The sequence below is a fragment of the Passer montanus genome, unplaced genomic scaffold (genome assembly GCF_014805655.1).
Source record: "Passer montanus isolate IOZ18808 unplaced genomic scaffold, ASM1480565v1 scaffold42, whole genome shotgun sequence".
Classification (NCBI taxonomy): Eukaryota; Metazoa; Chordata; class Aves; order Passeriformes; family Passeridae; genus Passer; species Passer montanus.
In genome coordinates, this window is record NW_024369041.1 from 147,158 (window position 1) to 170,272 (window position 23,115).

The following is a 23,115-nucleotide window of genomic DNA, read 5'->3' on the forward strand; positions in this document are numbered from 1 at the left end:
GTGACCTTACTTCTGTTCCTTGCATGACGAACATGATGGCATCTAAAACCAGTTTTAGTGTGCTGGAGCAGAGCCTGAAGCTGGCAGAAGAGTACAGCTTTGGCTTCAGTTGCTGAGATGCCAGAAGAGATTGTAAGTCCTTGAAATTCTTCCAAGAAGTCACTTTGTCCTGGATGAAAACTGGCATTTGTCAGTGCAGATGATAGTGGTGTATTTTAGATGGCATCAATATTGATTTGTATACTACACGAGCTTTTAAATATGATTTAAGATAAAGCTTAGCTTAACGTAAGACATTTCTCCACAAAGCATTGATTTAATGTTAATGTTTTATGTGTTGCTTTCTTTGCTATAGACTTTCCTTTGGTTCACAGACTTCCCAAGTAACCTTCTCAGTTCCCTCTTTCAGGCACTTGCAAAACCCCCACAAACACTTGACACGTAAGTACTCAAAAGTTTAATTTATACTATCTGACAGGCAGCTTTAAAAGCAATTAATTAATGGTGGTCATTATTGTTCATCTCAAATTCATTATTACCCTTCTAGTTGCTTTGACTTGGCTTATTCTTTTCCCAAGCCTTTTGAAGACCATGGAAGAAGATCAAACAGAAAAGTTAAAATAGGTTAGTTCTTTTAACATTCCTATAGGGTAATTTCTCGTACTTTGCCTCCTAAAGAGCTAGGTGTTGTAAGCAGAGTCCTTACTAATCTAGAGAGAGGATTTCCTATTTGACTTCTATTTAAATAATCTATATCAACTCTTGCTAGGTGCAACGGCACTGAGCGTCAATCTCCTCTGTGTGTCTGCTTGACCTTGCCTGGGCGTTTCAGAGTGCGAAGGCTGGGGAAGCCGAACGCTGTAGCCGCTGATCTGTGTCTGAATCCTGACGACCAGATCTGTGGAGCAGCGCGGCTGTGTGGAAACAGCATCAGCTCTCGGGAGAGGAGTAGCAAATATCTCCTCGGCAGGTTGAAGATGCCCTGACAGGAGAGGCGCTGGGCGAGGGCAGGGTTTGTACCAGCCGGCAGTCGCTGTGGCCCCTCCAGAGGCTTGCGGGCGCGGTGCCCGCGGGTGGCGGGGGGCTGTGCCCGCGCCGTGCCGGGCTGCCCGCGGCTCCGGGCGGCTGCGGCAGCCGGGGGGGTTTCGGACGCGCCGGGCGCTGCGGCGGGGCCGCCGGGCGGAGGGAGTGCCGGCAGCGGGGGGCTCTGGGCGGTGTTTGTGAGCGGCGGCTTTTTCGGAGTGCTTTTCTCGGCGAGCCCAACCTGTTAAAGCGTATTTCAGCTTTGGCTCGGTTAGATTTCCCACCCCCCTCCCGCCTGCGGTTTAAAAGTGGCGTTTCGCCGCTCAGCGGGACGCGTGCGTTCCGGCTTACTTTGGTTGCCTGCCAGGTAGCGCACATCTTCTACAGCATCCTCCTACCATCAAGCAAAAATTGTCTCCTCTCCTAAGGATTAATTATTCAACACGTTTAATGTGTTTCGGCTGACGGGGAAGACGGCCACTCGGGTACATCCTGGTGCCGCAGCGCCTGTCCCCGCTTTGTCTCGCACCTGGTGTGTTTGCGCGGCTCGCCTGCCTTCCTCCCCCCGCGCCGCCGCTCCCGCTCCTCCCGCCCAAGCCCCGCTCCTGCCCGCGGGGCCGGGGGCTGGCCGGAGCCGGGCGGTGCCGCCGCCCGGGCAGCGCGGGGGGCTCGGCGGCGGAGAGGGGCTTCGCTCGTGACTTGGCTTCTCCCGCAGAGCCCGAGAGGAGCGGCACAGCTGAGGCAACGAGGCGCTTTCTTCCCGGCCGGTGGCGGCGGGGCGGCACCGGACCCAGGAGGAGCGAGGGTAGCGGCGGCGGAGAAGCATCCCGGCGCGGGCCGTCCCGTCCCTGCCCGGCTCCGTGCGTCCCATCCCGGGCCATGGGCCGGCCCGACTGAGAGCCCCTGGACCGTCCGGCAGCCCGGCCGGTGCTGCCCGGAGCGCCGAGGCGGGGCCGCAGCCGCGCGGGGAAGATGCGCTCGGCGGCGCGGACAGCCGCGTTCGTCCTGCTCTGCGGGGGTAAGTACCGCCCGGCCCGGCCCCCCGGGAACTTTGCGGAGCTCAGGTGCCACCAGCGGCTCGGTCCGGTTCCGAAAATTTTGCCACAAATACAGACAAGATATAAATAATCCTGATACGTTTTCTTCGTTTTTTAAAAGCTAAGTTAGAACAGATGTGAGTTTGCTTTTCTCTGAATTGATGATGTGTATGGGAAACTATTAAAGTTTATTCCCTTTTTAAGTTTTTAAAACACGATTTCGTCTCTGCTATCCCAGAGCTTTTTGTATCATCAGGTAAAATGCGTTTTGGATTGGTAGATGAAAATGACCAGAATATGAATAGTGATTGGATTGTAACTTAGATGATGCTATCCACAGATGTCAAGTTTCTAAAGCAAACAGAAAATCCATTATATCTCTTTTTCTTCCATATGGCTTTGTTTGCTGATGGATTTCTGACGTTTACATGAATAAATCAAAGTTGTATGCTAGAGAATGCAGTACAACCTTGCACATTAAAAATGCATTTATGAAAAAAACTGAAGCCCAAACTAGTTCACTAGTTGGTCTGACAGTGAGTAGAGTGCAATATTAATTCTGCCCTTGTGTTTCCCCATAAGCATGTGACATTTTCTTCTTGTTATTAATTCAGATTAACTGTATTAATTTGCACCATTTTAAACTACTTTCTGTACTTGCGGAGATTACAAAGCTCCTATTTAATTTTTAAGTTATTTTTCTTTGTTATGCTAAAATACTTTGTTGTCCATATTTGTTCTCTTCTTAATATGTTGTTGTTAAGGCCTGATCTTTGTAAAATCTCACTAGTAGTGAAGTGTAGGATATAAGGGGATAAAATGTGTAGGATATACTGCATCTAAACACACACATCTAGTAAAAAAAATAAAATGGGTTGTATCCCAAGACATTTCACTGTCAGGAAGAATTAGCCGTACTTGTATTGCTAATGGATGATCTATCATGCCTACTTTGCTTTTATCTTTGGCAAATCCATTTTCTTTAATGTTTTTGGCAGAATTAGGAGAAATGTAATTTACGTAAGTTCTTCAGCTTGAGGGGTATGTTTTCATTAGCCAAAATGATTCACATGCATTTGCTTGAAGATGACTTCCAGTGATTTCTGTTTAAGCTGGACAGATGAGCTTTCGTCGATTCATGCTGTGCTACCCCAGATCGTTGCACATCCTGAACTAGCTGGTGGTAGGAACTCGCTGCCTTTTTTTTTTTCCTGCAGCACTTCTCTTTCATTTGGACCACCATTTCATTTAACTTTTAGTTGTACAACTCTACATGAATTTCATTCTGAAACTCTCAGGTGGGAAAGGGGTTCTGTCTGCTGAAGACAGATATCTAAATCTTTATAAATATCAGACCTCAGCAGTTGGAAATAGTTTGAAAGACTATTATTAAATGTAGCCATAAATTGTTAACTTTTGTGTCTGCCAAAAATATATTTGAAGGAATATTACAGGAGCTAATTTATTTGAGTAGAGTAGGCTGCCAAGTAGATTTTTTTGGTATATTGCTTGCTTATACTTAAAGTTGCAAATATTTTGCTTATGCTCTCAGCTTTGACTACTGAGGCTTAATACTTGGTTCCCCTTAGCTTGTACTAAAACTATGGGGAAGAAAAGTTGTGTGCATTTATGCCCACACTTTAGGGTGATTGTATTCATAGTTATTTCAAGAAGTCCAGCATATTAGCAATGTTGTATGGGTGTCTGTTGATAGAGAAACACTGCTTCACATTGTTTAGGTGTGTGACACAGCTTTTATGCAGTAAGAGCTGAGTTTACAGCAGGGGTAAGATGAAGCGTTATGTCTTGGAGGTACAAGCAAAACCCCTGCATGCATAGAGTTCCAGTTTAGAAATACACTCATCATCCTCCTGTCTTAGGAGTGATGATGCATTCCCCTCATGGGGAACACAGTGAAACTTCAGTGGGCTCCATCCTGGGGGAAAGCCAGGGACTCTTTAGGGGTAACTGCCATGCTCTTGCCAGGTGTTGTGAAGGAATCTCTTTCAGCTGGGCAAGACCTCATCATAGAGGATTGCCACCCAAAGTTAACCTGCAGGGATACCCTTGCACTCAGTTGCTGTTGGTACATCTTTGATTTATCTAAAGGTTTTGGAAAGCTTAAAACTGCTGTAGTTCATAAAACATGTGCTCGCAACAAACCCAAAGGTATTTTACTGAGTGAGCTGGCATAGTCAATCTGGTGAACGTGCTGTTAGTTGAAAGGATTAGATTTGGTTATTTGGTGTTGGCGGGCTTCAGAAAGCACACTGGACCATTTGTTCTGAAGCAGAAAGGCTCAGCCTTGGTGCTTTTGCACCACAGGCAACATGTGGGTCTCCTGCAGGCACTGTCCTTTAACGTGCAGTAGCCTAGAAAGAGCAAAAATAAAAGGCATGTTTCTTCCCAAACTAAGGCTTCTGTCTCTTTTACCAATTAAAAGAGATGCAGGGTTTTATTATGGAGTGTGCACGTGTCTTTTTCAAAAGTTTTACATCTTGTCAGTTGTAGGAGTTGAAGGTGTTTACTTGCCTGTCACACTGCCTGGCTGTTTGGTGCTGGAGTTTTGATTCTGAAAGCTCATTGATATCAGAGGAGGACCTTGTTCAGTTAAATGTAGAAAAGAATACCTGTGGGAAAGACTTGGTAGGATTGTCTTGTCTGGAAAGTAATTTTTGTTATTAAAGGGAATACTTTTGATGAGGTAATTTATTTTCAGTGAATAAAACACAGTTTGTAAGCATTACACTGTGCAAATTTTTTTTAAAATTGGAAGGGAAACCGACCCATGGAAATAATAGGGATCCTACTTCAACAATGTGCTCTTGAATGCAGATTATTCAAACTTTTTGCCTATTTTATTGACTGTGATATAAAACTTCTGGTGAATGTACTAATTCTGATACTCGTTTATGGACTGTTTGGGATCGATTCTTAGAGTGCATTTCCCTGCTGCTAGGATTGCTGCTAATGTTTTGACTGGTTACAGTTTAGAGCAAGCCCAGGCTCAATTCATGCATCCAGATCAAGGACAGACCAACTTCGGAAACCAGCTGCAGATACCGACATTCTTCTCCCCCAAGTGTGGATTATTTCACATATTTGTATTTCGTGATAGAAAATGGATGCTTTCTCTAGGAAAAGAATACCTATGTGATTCTGTCAAATAAAAGATCTCCTGTGCACTCATGCTTTTAGATCAAACCAGTGCTGATCAGGTCAAATGGTGGAGCACAGACCATTCATTGACTTGTGTCAGGAAGTGGCTAAGACGGACATAATTTGTGTGCCTGTTTGTTTGTTGTTGTTGTTGTGTTTTTTTGGTTTTTTTTAACAGCCATGTCTCAGATAATATATGATCAGGATTTTACATTTTAAGGTAAAAATGACTGTTTTATTACAACCATGACTGTGGGCAAGGGGAATCTGTGGAGGACCACGAGAGGCACTTCATTAGATCTTGTATGTCTTAATCAGGAAAGATCAGAGTTATGGGGGAATTTCAAACCTTGCAGCTCTTTTTGGTTCCTTCCTTCTTTGTTGTTTTTCTCTGCCCAGAGGTTCATCATCTTACCTTCTGGCTCCTCCCCAGGTGGCACTTGTCCTGTCTCTGGTCACCTGCTGCTGCCTGCATTGGACTGTGAAAGTGCTGCTTCACTCACACAGCACTCACTGGGGTTCATCCCAGCGCTCCTACCAGGGAAGGAGCCTGGCCTCTCTGTGGCCCTCTAGGCTTCATGTCTCCCCTCATTTTACTCCTATCGTCACATCCTTCACCTTCTAGTTTCTTCACAAGTGAGATTTTCCGGTGAAGTTCCCCTCCTGCTGCGTTTTCCCTTTCACAGAAAATAATTTACTGTGTTGGGTTTTTAAAATTCATGCTAATTGGATCCATATTTGTGTTATGTTTAGTTCCCTTCTCATTGTTTTGTGCTGCCTTCTCAAGGTGTCAGTCAGGGCAATATGTGCTATTGGCTTGCTTATTTCTGCTGGTTAGTTGCAGTCTTGGTCCTTGGCTTCATTCAAGGATTTTGTTACTGTCATAGAGACAGTATGAAGGAAATGAATACGAAGATAACAAAAAGCCAGCATTTTAATGCTTAAAGCTCATTTGTTAGTCTTTGATTAACAGACAAGATTTCTCATAGCATTAACATCAGCAGTCAGTCTGTATGACAGTGTGGGTTCAGCACCTGAATGCAAGATGTATATTCAGTAGCATGCCCACCATCAGTTTTCCATCTGTATGTCATGCCATAGTCTCTTACATTTTTGTTTTTTTAACTGAAATGACAGACACAGCTGATGCAAACACATGTATTTTGTTAATTTTAAATTCTTCCCTTTTCCCCAGTTTGGGCCCTGGCAGGAGGGAGAGGATTTGTTCACTTGTTGCTGTACTTTTCATGCTTTGCTTGGCACTGCTGGTCCTGCTCCTCCAGGCTGCTTTCTTTCCCATAAAGCAACCTAGCAAACACAGATATGGTATGGGTTGGAAGAAATCCACACTAAAGAAGCTTGGTGTTTTCTGGAGAGCCTTGCTGTGTAAAGGTCATTTAGAGCCTGTCTGCGGTGAGGAGAGCATTTGCTTTGTTCAGACATTGGCATCCTTCAGCTTTCCGGCAGAGCTGGAAGTGGTGCCAGCTGGTGATGGACTGCAATTATCTCTTGGTTTTGAAATGTAAAAATTGCCTCACAGTGCTTATTGAGTGTGGGTATCTGTTTCAGGAGCATTGCAAAACTTACCTGAACACAGGTGGTGGTTCCCTGTGGGAGCAGGGTGGAAGTTAAGAGCATCTTCTTCTAGGATTGAGGCACGTTCATGCTGCGGTCTGTTCTTAGCTCTTGCTTTCTCCTTTTGTTTGGTTTGGCAGAAGCAAAGCTTAAAAATTCACTAAAATGTTCTAACGAAACTTTGGAATTGTTTAATCTCCAGATGACTTTTTTTTTTTGTAACTGTCTTATATTTTGGAAAGCAAGCAACTGAAGCATTGCAAGGAATAAATACAGCAATTACTGCGGGAGAAGGACAGATTTGAGGTTTGCATATTAGTTTGGTTAGATCAGGGTTCAAATTCAATTGACAGCTGTGCTACACATTTGCTCGCTGTCTCACACTCTCTCTTAGTTTTCTGTAAAGTGCTACCACCAGTTACTTTATCCTTAGAATATCATGTGTATTGTTGATTGACTAATGCAGTTCCAAACAGCGTGATACTGGAGCTGGTGCAAGGTAGGGAAGACACAATGGGAAACCTTACAGAATCTCTAGTGCATCAATGAAAAATAGCATTGCAGAAGCTGTAGAAAGAAATCTATTCAAAGGCTTTATTTTACACTGTAGTTTTTTTCTTTTATCAGTGAAATATACTGAGATAATCCGCAACGTTTTGGCAAAGTCATTATGAGCCTTTTAACAAGTTTGATGTAGATATGTTGCTAATTAATAAAGTTATTAAGAAAGTTTTTGTTAACAAAACAGTAAGTCAGCTGAGGTGTGAAAAACCAAATAGATTTGGATCCTTTGGGAGCTCAGGATTTTTTCTAAATTTGTCTAAATCCATCTCATTTTTCTCCACATAAGGAGAACACAAAGCTGGTTTTCTTAGAGATTACTTCATAAAAATGGCTAAATAGTTTCAGATTTCTGGATCTTGAAATGAGACCATAAACATACTAGGAACATTTTAACCTAAGAGATGCTCTGTAAATCTGCTGAAGCGAAGATGATCATCAGTGCTTCAGAGCCTGAGGGAAAATTACACCAATCACAGTCAAAAAAGGGAATTGGAAACTTTACTGGGGTAGTAGTGCCAGAAATGTTGTTTGACTGAATTAGTTTAGAAATTTGGCTGATTGTAAATCAGGTGATTGTAAAAAGAAAATGGATGTATTACTCCTAATGGCTGTCTAATGGCTTTTCAGTGTATGCATTTAGAAAACTAATTAAACAATATATTTAACTGATATAACAAAGTTGCTTGTGTTGCTGTAATGGGTGGTTGGGTTTTCGTTGTTTTTTTTTTTCTAATGTCCATTATGGCTTTTTTCTAAGTGAGACAAATTTGAATCTCAGATAATAAAATTAAATCTAGCTTTTTCTCCTAATTCAGAGGCACCAAGTTTTCTGATACGGACAATTCCATTATCTGTTCTTTTCACTTGTGAAATGGAAAGACTCATTTTGGCGTGAGTAGACCAGAATTTCATATATCTCCAAAGCCCCTTAAAGGCTAGTTTTGCCACTGAATTAAAGCAGGCATCATGTGGTCCTGTCAGTGCCATTCTGAGGGTGTCTTGGAGATGAGATTTAAATCTCCCAGTGGCTTAAGTAATGGTTTCTCTGGATTTGGGAGGAGTAGAAGCATTACTGCAGGTAGTTCTTTACCATTCCTGCATAAAGAGCTGATGCTTTCAGTTTGGCCTCTGACAAGGATGATGTAGAGCAGCTTCCTTTGGCTCCTTTAAGACGTGGTGCTTCTACACTGGTTGGCTTCTGGAGGATTTTTGTCTTTCTTGATGAGGTGCCCTTCCATACCCTATTATCTTAAAGTAGACACTGAAAACTATTTCTGTGTAAAGAGAAGTAAGGATGCAAAAAGTATCAATGGTTCACAAGATGTTGAGAATGGATTTGATTCTCTGGGTTCCCTTTCCACTCCTGTCACTGTGTTGCTTAAAACTTGTCTCTTGTGTTAAAAGTAGTTCTGTGTGCTGCTGCATTGGGGAGGAAGGCACTGACTGCCAGTGTTCTGGCTGTTTGGTCAAGAAGGGGAGTAATAATTTGCATTAATGCAAATAAAGTGTAACATAAAGTCAAAGAAAAGCTATTGTTTCCTAAAATTCAGCCCATAACAATTTATGACTTTAAAAAGCTGATTGAAAAAATTAGATTAATTGTGTCTATTTGGATGGGAATAGCCAGTATAGCATGATTAATACATACATTTATGGCAGTCAGTCATCTCAGAGGACCAGAGGGTTTGAAATGTATATGTACTCTAGGGCAGCAATCAGGCTATCTTTTACACAGCATAAAAGTAGACACTAGGAAATTATATGAACACAGTTATATTGCCAGATTGTGGTGTGCAAGACTATAAGTCAAAAGTGTGTTTTTCATGAAATCTGAATAACAGTGAGGGGAAAGGAAAGAATCCAAAGAATTCTCATCAAGAAAAGGTCTAAAGTTTTTATTTTAATAGGAAAAGAAGTTTGTTTTTCAGAGGAAAAAGACCCAGAAAAACTAAAAGAGAGTGGATTTGGATAGCGGGCATTGGCTGCCATGTGAAATTTGCACTGTGATGACTGGGAAGTTCTGACAGGACCTTTGGAGAAAGTATCCAGCACTGATTTTTAACAAAACAGAGTGCTGCTTTGGCCCTTGCAGTGAGAAGTCATAATTTTGTAAAACACTTGAGTGGAGCCTTCTCACATCTCTGAAGTACTTAAGCATATGCTTAGTTTTATCCTGCATCAGCAAAGCATTTTAGAGTGGGACTGCTGCATCAAAGCCCTGTCGAGGATTACACAGTTCCCAAACTTAACTCTGGCAGTACATTCAGGGACCAGATTTCTCTTTGCTCCCATTTGATGTCAAGTCCCCCTTTTATGGTGTGTGCTGTCTAACCATTGAAATGGCTCTGAGGTGCAGGATTTCCTGTTGTGGGACCAACACCCTGACAGTCAAAATAACATCTCCAGTTATTTTGCTGCATGGACAATACAAAGATTCATCTAGTTGGAAGACTGCTGCAGGTGTTATTACTCAGGCATGTAAGTGAAGTTGGCTTGCACAGAACTCTCTTTTGCCTTGGTTTACAATATCGGGGCTAGTTTGTTTAGAGCTGGGTGTCTTTGTCCTCCCTTGTCACCTGAGGTTTAGGTACGATGTTCCTGACCACTTGGTCAGTATGGCTAGGCTAAGATACACATCTGAGATACTTTTCACTGACAGCATGAACCAAGTTCTGTGTGTGTGTATAGCAAGAATGACTCTTTTGACTGGATAGTTTTAATGAGTAGCCTTAGTAGTCTAACTTCCCTCAGTTGGACCAGGGGAGATGCCCTTAAGCCTTCCTGTAGGACTGTTGTTTCCCTGGGCTGTGGATTTTTGACAATGTCTAGTGCTACCTTGTCTTGCTTCTGCTACCTTTGAACTGTGGGTTATGTATTGGGTGCCCCATTTGTATTTTGATAGTCACAGTGTCTTTGGAGAGGAATGCAGAAACAAATATATGTATATATTTAAAAAAGAAAAGATGATTGCCTGTTACTGCTTTTCAGCAGTTCTGGGTAGAGCTTTCTCTAGCTGAGCTCATGGGTGCCAGTGAAGTAAAAAGGACTGAGGAAGATGATTCGTGTAAAATGGCTCATCCCAATTGCTGTTATGAAACAGAAAAAGCAATGGGAGTGTTTAGATTTTGGGTTTGAACATGCACGTTTTAAAGTAATGAAGGGGAAACAATATGGCTGTAATATAAATTTTATTGCACATTTCAATTCAGAATTGCCGACATGCTCTAGATGAGAAGGCATTTTAAACAATTTTATTGCTTTGGTAAACTTTTGCCTTTGTGAAGATTAGAAAAGTAGTCTTAAGTTGCTTTGCTGGGGACTTTCTGGCTAGTGAGAGAGTTTATAATATGTATTTTGCAGAGAATAAAAAGGAGACAAGACCCAAAACCTTTAAAACTTTCTCTAGATTTACAAACAAACAGGATCATCTTAAGAGACTGTGATAGATCACCCTGAAAAGCTCTTTGAAAACCAGATAATTTATAAAGTTATTTTTTTTATTTTTTCTTACTGAGGTACTGATGTGAGCCTGTTGTTGGAAAAAGGGTCTTTTTTAACTATTAATTTTCTTAGATTCTAGTCTAATAAAATTTGAAATGAAAGTTGGACTGAAGGTTTTAGGGCAGTAAATGTCTGAAGAAAATAAGCAGTAATAGCCCACGGTTTTACTTATCTTTTTGATGCTGCCCCTCCACCTTTTTTTTTTTCAATCCAGCTGCCATAGACTATTTTTGTGTTTTTATAATTTTTCCCATAATTTCTTAAATCCTTGTTTTCCTGGCATCATGCAGTTAGGTGTCAGTTTTTTAGTTTATTGGAAAAATTTTGTCCTCTGTCTTTGCACAGGCAATTCTGGCATCATGGCAGAGCCATCCTTAGTACCTGGCAATTAGAAAGCAAAGGGGATGAATCTGTGCAAGTCTCTACTTTGGCCTTTCAGAATATGTTTGTCCTAAATACAACTTCCAGGAGACAATAGAGGGAATGTACATTATTTAAATATTTAGATTGGTCATCAACAACTGAGGTTACATTGATTATAGTCATTACATTTGTCAGTGCAATAATACTGGTAGCAAGGACTTTTACTTACTTTATAAAATGTTTTGTTGCTAAAGAATCATTATGACAAAAGATTTTTTTTTTCCTCCTTTCTCTGGTAAACCTTGGTAATGGTATGTAAGATAACGTAAGTATTACTACATAGAGTCATACCTGACACAATAGTTTATTACCTGATGATGCCTGGCAATATTAAGTTTTGAATGGTCCATTTTGGTCTTCATACTTCTTGAAATGCAAAGGATAACAATAAGAAATTTAGGAAATGCTGGTTTTGAAGAAAAATATAAATGAGTGGCAATATTTATTTACAAAGACAACTGAGAAAGCATTTTGAGTTTACATTTTTCAGTTTAAGCTGAAGTATTACAAAGGTGGAAGTACTGGTGGAAATTGAGTGATGGTGGAAACTAAAATTTGGGACATAGCAAGGAATATAAGGGAAACATTTTGGTAGCAGGGAGCTGCAAGGGTTTCTGACTGCAGTCACTGTGGGGTTTCTTTTAATTGGCAATATCTTAATAACAGGTGGGACAGCAGTGTGTTCATGTTGGTTATATATAATCAAATCTACCTTGGATGAGTTAGATGATGTCTCTTGGAAACTTTTGACTTCGTCTTCTTACGGTGCTCGGGGTATTAAAAACAGGACAAATGCAGCCTTTGTATGGCTGCTGAGGCCAGTGTCTGGTGTTTGGTCAATCAGGGCTCCTTATGAGATCATGATAACTTAGTCTGCAGTGAATGTAACTTGAGAGTTAATATCAAAATACTTATATTGTTAATCATCAACAGCTGAATAGACAGGAGTTAGATGCCTTTGATGTCAAGATGAGCTTCTGGAGTTTCTGGTTTTCAGAAAATCCCCAGGGATGTATATGATATATGGTGGTCTTTGTCTTCTCAAAAATCAGTTTCTAATTCCATGCTCAGCATTCTCAAATCCCAGGCAATGAGTTGGGGACCTCACACTGCCACTGAGCGTTTCCAATTAAGACCTTGAAAAAGTCTGTATACATATGGCCTAACCTTGTCACTGAGAGAAGAGCGCTGTTCTCTTCAGATAAAAAATGAAATGCATTGGCGTGATGATGTTTGTTGAAGTAGACACAGGATTTGAGGATCCATTTTCTCAAGAGTTAAACTGGATTTATGATTTGGTAGGCAGTTCTTGTTAAATGAGAGTTTAATGATAGCAGAGAGACCACGAGAAAAATTAACACGGGGATTATAAGTGTACTGTCAATATTTTCTACCTGGAATCCTAAATTGTGGGTATAATATAAGATATATATATATATATATAAGTGTACTGTCAATATTTTCTACCTGGAATCCTAAATTGCCATTGCCTGGACCATTTACCTGTCTTTGACATCAGCTGCTGAGAACTCTCGCTTTTATCAATGAAACGCTTTGTTGGATTTTGATCTTTGAAGAACTGCAGCTTTTTTTTTTCTACTGTTGGTTCTGCTTCATAGTTAGCATCTTCCACTGCATTCATGATGGTTTCACATTTTCAATTTAAATATTTGTTTAAATATGCTTCATTTAAAATGGGGTTTGGGACATGAGCTACTTAACTACTGTTGGTTGGCAGCACTGGTTTCGTGGAAGGAGTTGGTGATAAGGTGTTCTACAAAACTCCAGGGGAATATGGTACAATCCTATAATGTTACCCTACTTCCCATTCCTAGAATATTTTTGTTTACCCTATACCTGCCAGTGTGACATTGTGCTGCTCTGAATGCGGAACACAGAGGAAGTCGCTATGAAGAAGAAAAAGACTATTGTTCCTCCTTTCCAAGAACTAAACTCAATCCTAGTTAGTCTTGATTTGAAACAGAATTGTTACCTTGTCACCTTTTCTGGCATTTGGACAGTGAGCTACAAATGTGTGGAATTGCCATTGAAAAAGAAATTGCACTGGGTGCGTGATTACCTTTCCAAATGTCCTGATAGAGAGTGCAGACACTGTCACAGCATCTGCAATTGTTTAGACATGTGATTTTGTCTGGGAGGAATGTTTTATTTGGATTTTTTTCCACATTTAACTTTTGAATAGCTTGTGAATCCAGTCTGTCTCGCAGCAGAATGAAAATATTAAGCCTTAGCTCTTCATGCATTCATTAAGACGATAGGAAGGAGCATTATCATAGCAGAGGTGATTCAGAAAAACTGCAGAACCTCATTTTTGCCTTTTCACACTAGACACATCTTTCTAACAGCTTTAATTAGGACTGCCCTTAGATATTGCCAGATAGTGGGTGTAGATACACCCCTGGATCACGGAGTATATTGCACTGGTAACAGCAAAATGGTAACAGCACTGAAGCTTTTTGTGCAAAGGCCTGCCTGTACCTTTTTTTGTTACATGTCCACATGGATTTAGGATTGACCAGAATTCCAAAATGTAACCCTATTTAGAAAGAATGAGCTTTAAAAAATTGTCAATGAGATAAGAAAGAATAATGAAAATACACGATGAAATTAATTCAGCTGCTACATTCCAGCTTCTGTACCTGTTTTGTTTGCTTGGGGAAATTTCAGCAAAGTGAGTGTTAAAATGCTTGTTTTTTTTCTGTTCCTTATACCAGTTTTACTGGATGAGGGAAAACAGACTGAAGCTTAGGAAAAAACAGGAAACTGTTAATGCAAAGGTACTGTCAAAAGCAGAATGGGCAAAATTTTCAGATCACGATTGGCTTCTATGTTTAATGGGGTCATAGTTTTTTCTAGCATTACTTAATGAAGATGGATTTCTCACCTAGATTTCAGGTAACCTGGGGACTGTAAAATAATTAAAACAAGAATGCAATTGTCGCTATTATTAATAGTGTTTTGTTTTTGTTTTTTTTTTCATTTAAATATGCTATACTTGCTTCTGGAGAGCACAGTGGGTCTTAGTTTCTATTCCTTTTGCCATGGTGACTTTTCCTAACATGAAGTTATGAAAAACATGTTTGGTGACAACTTCCAGAGTTTGCAAATCACTTTGGAAGAAACACTGTAGGGGTGAGGGATTGTTCCATTTATCTCAATGAGATATTAACACTGAAATCTTAAAGTCATTTAAGTGTGGTCATTGGCAGCTTTCTCACTGCTCATGTTTTTGTAGAGCTGTCTGGGTAAACGATTTTGGATTGTTGTGGGAACAAATGGCCAGTGATGGGCATAGTGATCTCTGCCAGAGTTAGGTCAATATTTAACAAGGTCTTCAAGCCCTAGTCAGAAATCACCTAGCAATCCTACCAATGGAGTATCACACAAAAATTCTGCATGGGCTCCCTGTTTTGAGTATCCATGGGTATTTTTTTGTAACAAGATGTTGATACAGTGATAAATGAGGTGTGAAGTTGCAGAGTGACATAAAATGAGTACCCTGGAAATTAAATAAGCCACATGGACTGTTTTGCTGATTTTTATCTCCCTAAATAATGTTCCTGTTATTTTGCAAATGCTGGTGGAGAATCAAGTGTATTTAAGGCACTTTGCATTTTCAGGAGTCTGTGTTTCTCATTATGAAATTAAGAGCCTACTTGCAGTGAAGTACACAGATAAATATACACAAGTTTATTTGGGTTTACTCTTTCTTGAGTGATTCTTCTTGGATTATGGTTTCCTTCAGTACATGGTTGACATATGGTGGTGGTCTTTGTGTCTGTGTTGTGCCTCTGGCAGCTGAATATCCATGGGAAAATGTGTTACCTTTTGATCACTGGTTTTTGAGCTGTAGGTTTCTGATGGACAGTCAGCCATAGTAAAGATCTAAGATGTAGTGCTTGCAATGAAAGCCTTGATGATAAATATGTATTTGGTCATAAGAAGGGAACGAGGATTGAGAGATACACAGTGATACAAAATGCTGGGAACCCCTTATGACAATCTTCCATAACAAAATTTTTGTTAAACAGTTTTGAATTTTGAATACACAACTGCTCCTTCCTTTTTTTGGTTTTTTTTTTTTTTTTGAGAGGGTTTTAATTTTTTTGTGGAAAAAACTCAATTACACATATATATGTATATGGATATGCGCATGTGTAAAAATAGCAAGTTGAAGAAAAAAATAAAAGCAAAAAAGCTTCTGATTGTCAAGTAGCTGGAGGGCATTTGCTGCTATTCTTTAAGCACAGAAAAAGATTTGTAACTTTCTGAAACAATGGACTTTTTCATTGTAGGAGGCTTAAAAAACATGTTCAAAAATAAGCTTAGAATCAAGCTTTTGTCAGAATATATCCTGTCTGCAGCTGTTAGGTTACTTGGTTTGTTTAAATAGGAAAGTTGTAAAGTCAGGATTATTCTGCTGAATCTGTAAGGTAAGGATTTCCTCTTCATACACTTAGGCCTGTCAGATCTGGTCTGGGCACTGATGTCATACTTAATATATTATATTTTAGCAGTGGTTGATGAACACCAATTCCTGTCAGCAGAGCTGGATGCATTTGTCAAGGGAAAAAGTGAGAAACTACCATTTTGCATCACACTGTCACATCTCCCAGCACTTGTGGTATTAAGCCCTGCTTTCCTCACGCTCGGTATGCAGAATGAATGAGGCTGTTTTAGTATGACTTCTGTTTTTATAGTTAGCTGAACTTTGAAATTGTCTCCTAAATCATCCTTGCCAATAGCATTAACTACCCCTTTGCTGGTAGTCAGAGATTATTCTGCAGTAAGTTAAAGGGTAACTCATCTTCTTTTGTGATGACAGGAAACATGGAGGGATGTAAAAGATAATGGCTAATTCAAAGCAGAGCACTCCGCTCTGCTTCTGGAAATCCATCAACTCCATTCAAACACAGATCTGAAATTTTGCAACAAACTTGGAAATCTCTTTCCTTTTTGCTGCTCCAGTAAATTGTTATTTGGGGGAGGATGATGCAGATGCCCGTGAATTATGATGCCTTTGATTGCAGGGGGGTGAATTGCACATTAGCCCAGCATTCAGAAGCCTGGAGGTTTCAGCCACTGTGTTTTTTCTGTTTCAAAAAAGGTAAAAGTGTGATGCAAAGTAGATAAATGATATAGTATTAAAGAAGGGTCTTTATCCTTCCGTCTCCTTTTGCAGCACCAAAGCCCTGAAAATAGATCATTTAGAAATGTTCTGGTGCAGAGATGAGTCAGCCCAGCTGCACGGCTGGGCCAGGTACTGAGCGACAGGGCCAGGTGGAGCAGAGCAACAGCAGGTGAATTGATCCTTGGGTAAACACCTGTGTTTGCTTTTTTTAAATTTTCTTGTTAAAGACAGCTGCAGCAAGGGAACAAGAAAAATCTAATGTAATAACAAACCATGGAAGGATATTTCAGAGAGTTACTTTTTTTTCAGAAACAAACTGCATCTGTCTGGCTCTCTTCACATGGCAGTTCCATCCATGCTTCCTGTTTGTCACCTGGGGTTGCTTCTGCTAAGTAGAATCTTGCTATTGTGGTTGACAGACAGATGGTTGTTCCTGTTATTAGCTGCTTCAAAGAAATGACATTATTTTCTGCAGATAGAGGAGTGGGATCAGGAAAACATTCCTGCTAAGTCAAGAGCATTACCTTTTCATTTCTTCTGGAACAAGGCATCTTGTAAGACCTTGAGCAAAACACCTGAAAACTCTGGATCAGACTGTTTGGTCATGAGGAAACATGGACAGTGAAAAGACTGGGTGGAAGCAGGAGCAACCCACTTTTTAAATGTTCTAAAAAGCCTTAGGAAACACTGTGTCCAAGACAGATATAAAGACAACCCTGTGTTCTGGGGAGCTTTGGAGATGAAGGAAAAAAACCAGATTCTTCTGTGACAGCCACTCTTAATCCTTGAGTATAGAAATAATTTATTTCGGCAGCATTTAGGTATGGCAGTCAAAAGCACTGTAAAAAATTATGAAGTAGATTGGTTTTGTTAGACTGTGATTATACTTATTCACAGCTCTTGATAGGTGTCATGTACTGTGAAGCATTTTTAATTTCCTGAGAACAATGTAACTTAAGATATCTTTCTTCACCAGGCCATTTGATTTATTAGAAAACTGCAAGATCCATGTAGTTCAGGCTCTGCTACTGACTGTTGTGTACCATTCCCGCTGTGAAAAAGTAGAAGCATGGTAGCTTACATGTGTTAAATTGATGCATATTTTAACATGCTACGTACAGTCTATCTTATACATGCTACATACATTACCTATTTCTATATAAGGTCTGTCAGACATAAAGGAAACAAATACTCAATGCTATCCCTCCACAGCCATTGTAAAGGAGAGGAGGAGTTGCCTTACTGAAGAGCTTTTTCTTCCTACGCTGCCACATGCAAAAGAGATTTATGGAAAATAGAGAAAAAAACACTGATGAGAGAAACAGACTTACAGTGAAATCCACTATGACAATATAGCTGCACTGTTTAGCAAACACCTTATGGAAGACAATACAATGTGCCAGCAAGACTGCTTTTATTTTACAGTATTTCTTTACAAGCTAATAGACAGTGTGCTTGATAAAATTAATCTTGTTATGGTAGATGTATTGTCATTACAAGTAAGTTTTACTAAATGAATTAATTAGTTTCATTTACTCTCCTTAAAAAGTCAATATGTTACTGGAGAATTAAGCAGTTCTTTGCTGTTAGTGTGTTAAATTCTTAAGGTGGGGGGAGTAAATAAATAAATGAACTAGTAGGAGATAGGATAGGCGTCCACCAAAAAGAGTTTAAATTTTGTCCAAACATTGACAAGCACTGCTTCATTCAGAGGACTTGGATCAAGCCTTATGATTCACACCCTTAAGAAAAAAGAATAAAATTAAAAATATCTGAATGTTTTCATTCACAAGCTTATTATTCATGATAAATCATGATATATTTTGCACAAAATCAGCTGTTGTCTGAAAGGTTTATAGCTGTTTAATAAAACAAGTAATTTGTATTATTTTGTTGCAAGGATGCACTTTTCTTTTCCAGATAGTAAGCTTGCATGGTTCTGACTTGCATGGTTCAGGTGCTTTTATTGGCAGCTTTCATGATTTATGGCTTGCTGAGTGACATTTTATTTCCTATTCCAAGTAGTAACAGCTTAGAGTCTTCAATTAATCACTTTTATAAGTAAAACTGCACTGGGTATTGCTAGAGCAATATTCAGGCCAGGTTCCTTGAGAGATCCAAATTGCCAAGAAAACCATGTGGATGATCACAGCCTTGTGCATACAGATACATGTGAGTCAGAGAGGATTAAAGAAGGAGGCTGTGGCTGTAATGTCTAGACTAGCATTTGTGACTGCTAATACACTGCTAATATGGGTCTGTTTTTTCAAACAGAGGTGTTCAGAGGGAGCTTAAGGTCCATTATGAGTTTTCCTCCTGTGACAGAAGTGAAATAACTTTGGGTAGGATCAAGCTTTGTGGATTTCAGCTGCAAAACTCTCATTAAGTTTCATTTCACCTTTTGTGTTGGTTTTGAGACCCTGTCAGAATTGCATTTGGCACAGAGAGAGCAGTGAGTTCATTGAAGAAATAGTTTTAAAAAGTGTGATTGCTTTTACAGTCTCGTGGTGTGTAGCCTGGCAGGACAAGTGTCCGTGCCCAGACACTCTGTAGTTCATATCCCTGTATTGATGATTAGATTTAATTTCTTGATAAAAACATTAAGTGTGGTTGAGGGAAAACGTTGCAGTGACATGATTAGTGTTGGAAGGAAAAGACATGCTCTTACTGGAATTCAAGTGCCTTCCTGTGATTTTAAGGCACAAAGTGATGAATATGCTGCTGCTAATGTGTGTTTTTCACTCTTAGCCTTAGAAGTCGAGGAACACTGAAGAGGGGAGAATATAAAAGCCTGAGGAACTAAACTGGTGTAGGTACCTGAAGGGCAGTTTGTTCATACGTGGGGGAATAATGGCAAGTTGAATGAACAGGTTATTGTCAGAGCTTCTGCATTTGAGGATTCTTTATGTGGAAAAGAATAACTTCCATGATCTCATGGGATTTTGGCTTCTGAGAGGGCAACACACTGGCTTGTCAAGAAGAGCTTGACAGGCTGCAGAGGACAAAATGTCAGATGAGGAGCTAGGAAAAATGGTTTCCTTTTCATTTCAGTTCTTGGCCAAATTTCTTCCACTTTACCCGTTATTTCCTCCTCCGATTTATGGCGACAGAGATCCAATATTGTAAAAGCTCTTTGTGGTCTGTGAATGGAAAAGTACTCTTAGTTCTAGTAACTAAATATTACAGTCTTCTTGTTTGCTATTCTCAAGTATTGCTGTAATTTTTTAACTATCTCAGTATAAAGGTTAGTGAAAAATGCTATCTTTGTTTCTTCAAAGAGATATTGCTGATCAGTTTCATCATGTGAGGCACTGCAACATTGAGGGAATGATGGAAAAGGATAACTGCTGTTAATCCAGTCTTTTGTTGGTTTAAGTAGGATTCTCTCTTGTGTATTGCCTCCATTTGGAAGCATCAGGCAGTACTTCTTTTTGTTGTAATATGGTGTTTGTTTAAAGGCAGAATTCCAAATATATTTGTTGGCTTTTCTCCTGAATCATGACTGTAACAGGGACATGGATACCTTAGAGAGCTAAATATCCTGCAGTCTGGATTGCTACTGATGTGCATACATAATTTCTACTGACAGTAATGGGAGTTACATGTGTATAGAAAACAAAACAGACCCCTTAAAAAAATGTTGGTCAAGTAATAAAAACTAGTCAAAAGAAAGGCTAGAAGTATAGAGCGGGAGGGAGACTTTTTTTGTTTTTTCAACTTGCTTTGTCTTTAACTTATCCTCACATGTTAGCTTAATATTACTTTTATGATTCCATCTTGATGTAATATGGCATGAGGGGTAAGACAACATCCATGTGAAATAGGTAAGCAGAAGAAGATTTTAAAATATATTTACTCCCTTTCCCAGTTCCCAGAGGAGTGAGAAGTTTCCCTGTGTAGTGGTGGTACCACAGAAGAGCCTGCCCTACCTATGTGCTGCTGAAACTCTTTTTTATTATGCAGGAAATTGTAGCGGTGCCCCCGCAGCGAGGGCAGGGCTGCAGAGCCCCCCACCACTGAGTGAGCCCATCCCAGCAGCATCCAGCATCCCAATGAACGCAGTGGCAGAGCCACACTGGCTGTCCCAGTGTGTTCATTGGGAACTCTGCTGCCCTTTGCGTGCTCTGTGTTATTTGGGACTCTGGAAATGAGAAACGTAACTTCTTTGGAGGCTGTCAGGACTTTGAGTGTTTTCCTTGTGCTTCATTGAGAAGGGAGAAGCAAATTCCTGGATAGTTAGACCCACTGCTCTGCAGTCTATCCCTTAATTGAGTTCTCTGCAACCTGTGTGTTTTCATTGTTAATCAATGGACATTTGTCCTCAGAAGTAACTAACTCTGGGGAGTGTAAGAAAGAAAAAAACTGTTCAAAACCCCAAATGTTACACAAAGGGCATAAAAATAAAATTGTCCTTTTCCAAAATAGCTGAGCATTATGGCATCTTGATAAAGGGAGTGCTAGAATATGTCCTCCTAATAAACCTCAGTAAAACCTCTAAAAATAACTACACAGATATATTCTAAGTTGATTACCAGTAATTGAACTGACTTAATGTAGTTGGATGATGTCATGTAAAATATTCCTCTAAAGTAATTTCTGTAGACAAGCCATTTGAAGTCCTCTTGCAGGCAGCATAAACATCTTCATGTTGCTAAACTGAGCACTCGGACTGAAGCACTCAGCGGGAGAGCTCTGACATCTCTGTTTTATCTCCTTCCTTTGAGCCACTCTGGCTTGCCTCTTAGAGGCAGCTTTGCAATGACAAATGTCTCGTCCTTGTTTTAGTGAAAACCTGGAAACTCTGTAACAATTTAGACCTGGTATTTGTAGAATAAGAGAGGCTAAAGGTGGAAAGGACTTTGGAAGTGTCTGGCTTCCAAGTTTCCCTGCAGTATGCATTTCCAGTGTTCTGTCCAACTTCAGTCTGCCCGAGCAATGGGGACTGTTCCATGGCCTAATTCATCTCATGAGAAGGCAGCTTGGAAAATGATTTTCCAAGGTTTTGGTCTTGTTTTTGCATTTGCTTATACATTTCCTTGTATATTGGCTCTTGTATTTTTATAGCCTTTTAAAGCTTTGTAGCTAGTTAATGCAGATAATCTTCCAAAATTTGTTTAGCTTGGATTATTACTTTTGTGGAAATGGTTTAGTAGCATGGGGTTTTTTGGTATGTTTATTTTTTCCTTTTATTATCTCTTTTATTGTCTGTTTCTTTGTTTCTTTTTTTGTTTGTTTTTGTTTGTATTTAGGTTTTTTGAGGGATTTTGGTGTAAATTTTTTGGTTGGCTGTTTGGGCTTTTTGTGTTTTGATTCTCTGAGGGTCAAGACATCCATAACTAATTCAAGTGTTCAGGGTGCAAATGTGGATTCTACAGAAATAAAGTACTGTGTCCCTGCTCTGAGATTTTTCTATTTACTGATCTAGCTTGGTTTTACATAGGAGCACCTCAGAGTTTTCCTTCATCAGCTCTCTGCATTACTGACAATTTCCTTCACCTCAGAGTTTTTTTCCATTGGCCGTCTGTCTTACTGACAATTTCCTTTTTCATGCCCTGAGGTACTGGCATATCAGTGACTCTTGGGCAGTTTTGTTTACTGAGGCACAAGTACATCACTTACTGAGTAATCATTTTGCTGATACAATGGAGAAATTCAGTCCAAGATTTGCAGATGCTCTGCTCTTTACCACATCTGGAGCAATACCCTGTGAGAAAATGTCATAATTTTGCTGGCTTTTTTTGGCTTTTTTCCCAAGGCCATAAGTTGTTTTTTTTCTCTCTCTCTCTCTTTTTTTTTTGTTTTCCTTTGGTCCAGAAAGGTTGGTCAGTGTGATTCAGTAAAGCACTGATGTGCAAATCCTGTCAGAAATTTGCACTAACCTCCTGAACCTGTCAAAGTGCCAAAGGCACTGTTAGTTACAATGCTGCCCTTAATCAAGAGGCCTGGCAAGGCCAGAGCTGTGGCTTCTGTTCTTGTATTATTAAATATCAACAGCTAATAGCATGCTTAGTTAGTACTAGTTGATTCTTTGAATGATAGCTTATGGGGGAAGAGCACATCCTGTGTATGAGGGGAAGAGTCATTAACTTCCCCTTGAATAATGACATTTAGGAGCAGGCTTCAGCATGCCCATGTTTTGCCCCTTCCCCTGTTAGCCTTTGAAGAGGCGATTTCCTCCTTCTCTCCTACTTTGTTTTGCCAAGTGTCCTGGGTTGCCCGCCTGGAGCATTGAGTTCTTTTTCCCCAGAGGCCCTGTGACATGTTTTCCTGCTGGAGCATGAACCTAGCTGGTTGAATGAGTATCCTTTTTAAAACCTGTGTTCTCTGTGCACTTAAGGGACGTGTCTGTTGTAACCTTTTGCAGAATCAGATGCTTGCCTTGCAGGTTTGAGAGTTGCTGGTGAAAGCTATTATCTTCCTAGGCATGGAACGCCAGCAGGACATGGACTGACAGATTTTGGAGTCTTTCTGTCGCTTAAAGACAAGTCTTAGTCATTCAGCTCAGGACTGAACCTATAGTGTTTTGAGAGAGGCTGACAATGCCATTTTTATGTGCAACAGTGCACTCTCTATTCATCAAGGAAATGACCGCAGAAATGTGTACCCAGCTGTCTCTGTATCAGTAGCATCTATGCATAGCAGCTGCTGATGTTTGTGATCATTTCCTATCAGGCCCTTCTT

At 40.2% G+C, this 23,115-nt stretch overlaps 1 protein-coding gene across 2 annotated transcripts in view; it reads left to right on the forward strand.

Moving 5' to 3' along the window:
• Positions 1-1,427: 1,427 nt before the first annotated feature.
• The window catches only part of RET (ret proto-oncogene), a 77,929-nt gene continuing 56,241 nt past the window's right edge, over positions 1,428-23,115 (forward strand). The window contains exons 1-2 of one of the 2 annotated variants that reach the window (XM_039719745.1): positions 1,428-1,508; positions 1,739-2,041. In XM_039719745.1, the coding sequence (XP_039575679.1) occupies positions 1,996-2,041 (46 nt within the window). In that variant the 5' untranslated portion in view covers positions 1,428-1,508; positions 1,739-1,995. Of the gene's footprint in view, positions 1,556-1,738; positions 2,042-23,115 lie in introns of both variants that reach the window. The other variant, XM_039719746.1, reaches the window with a different exon arrangement.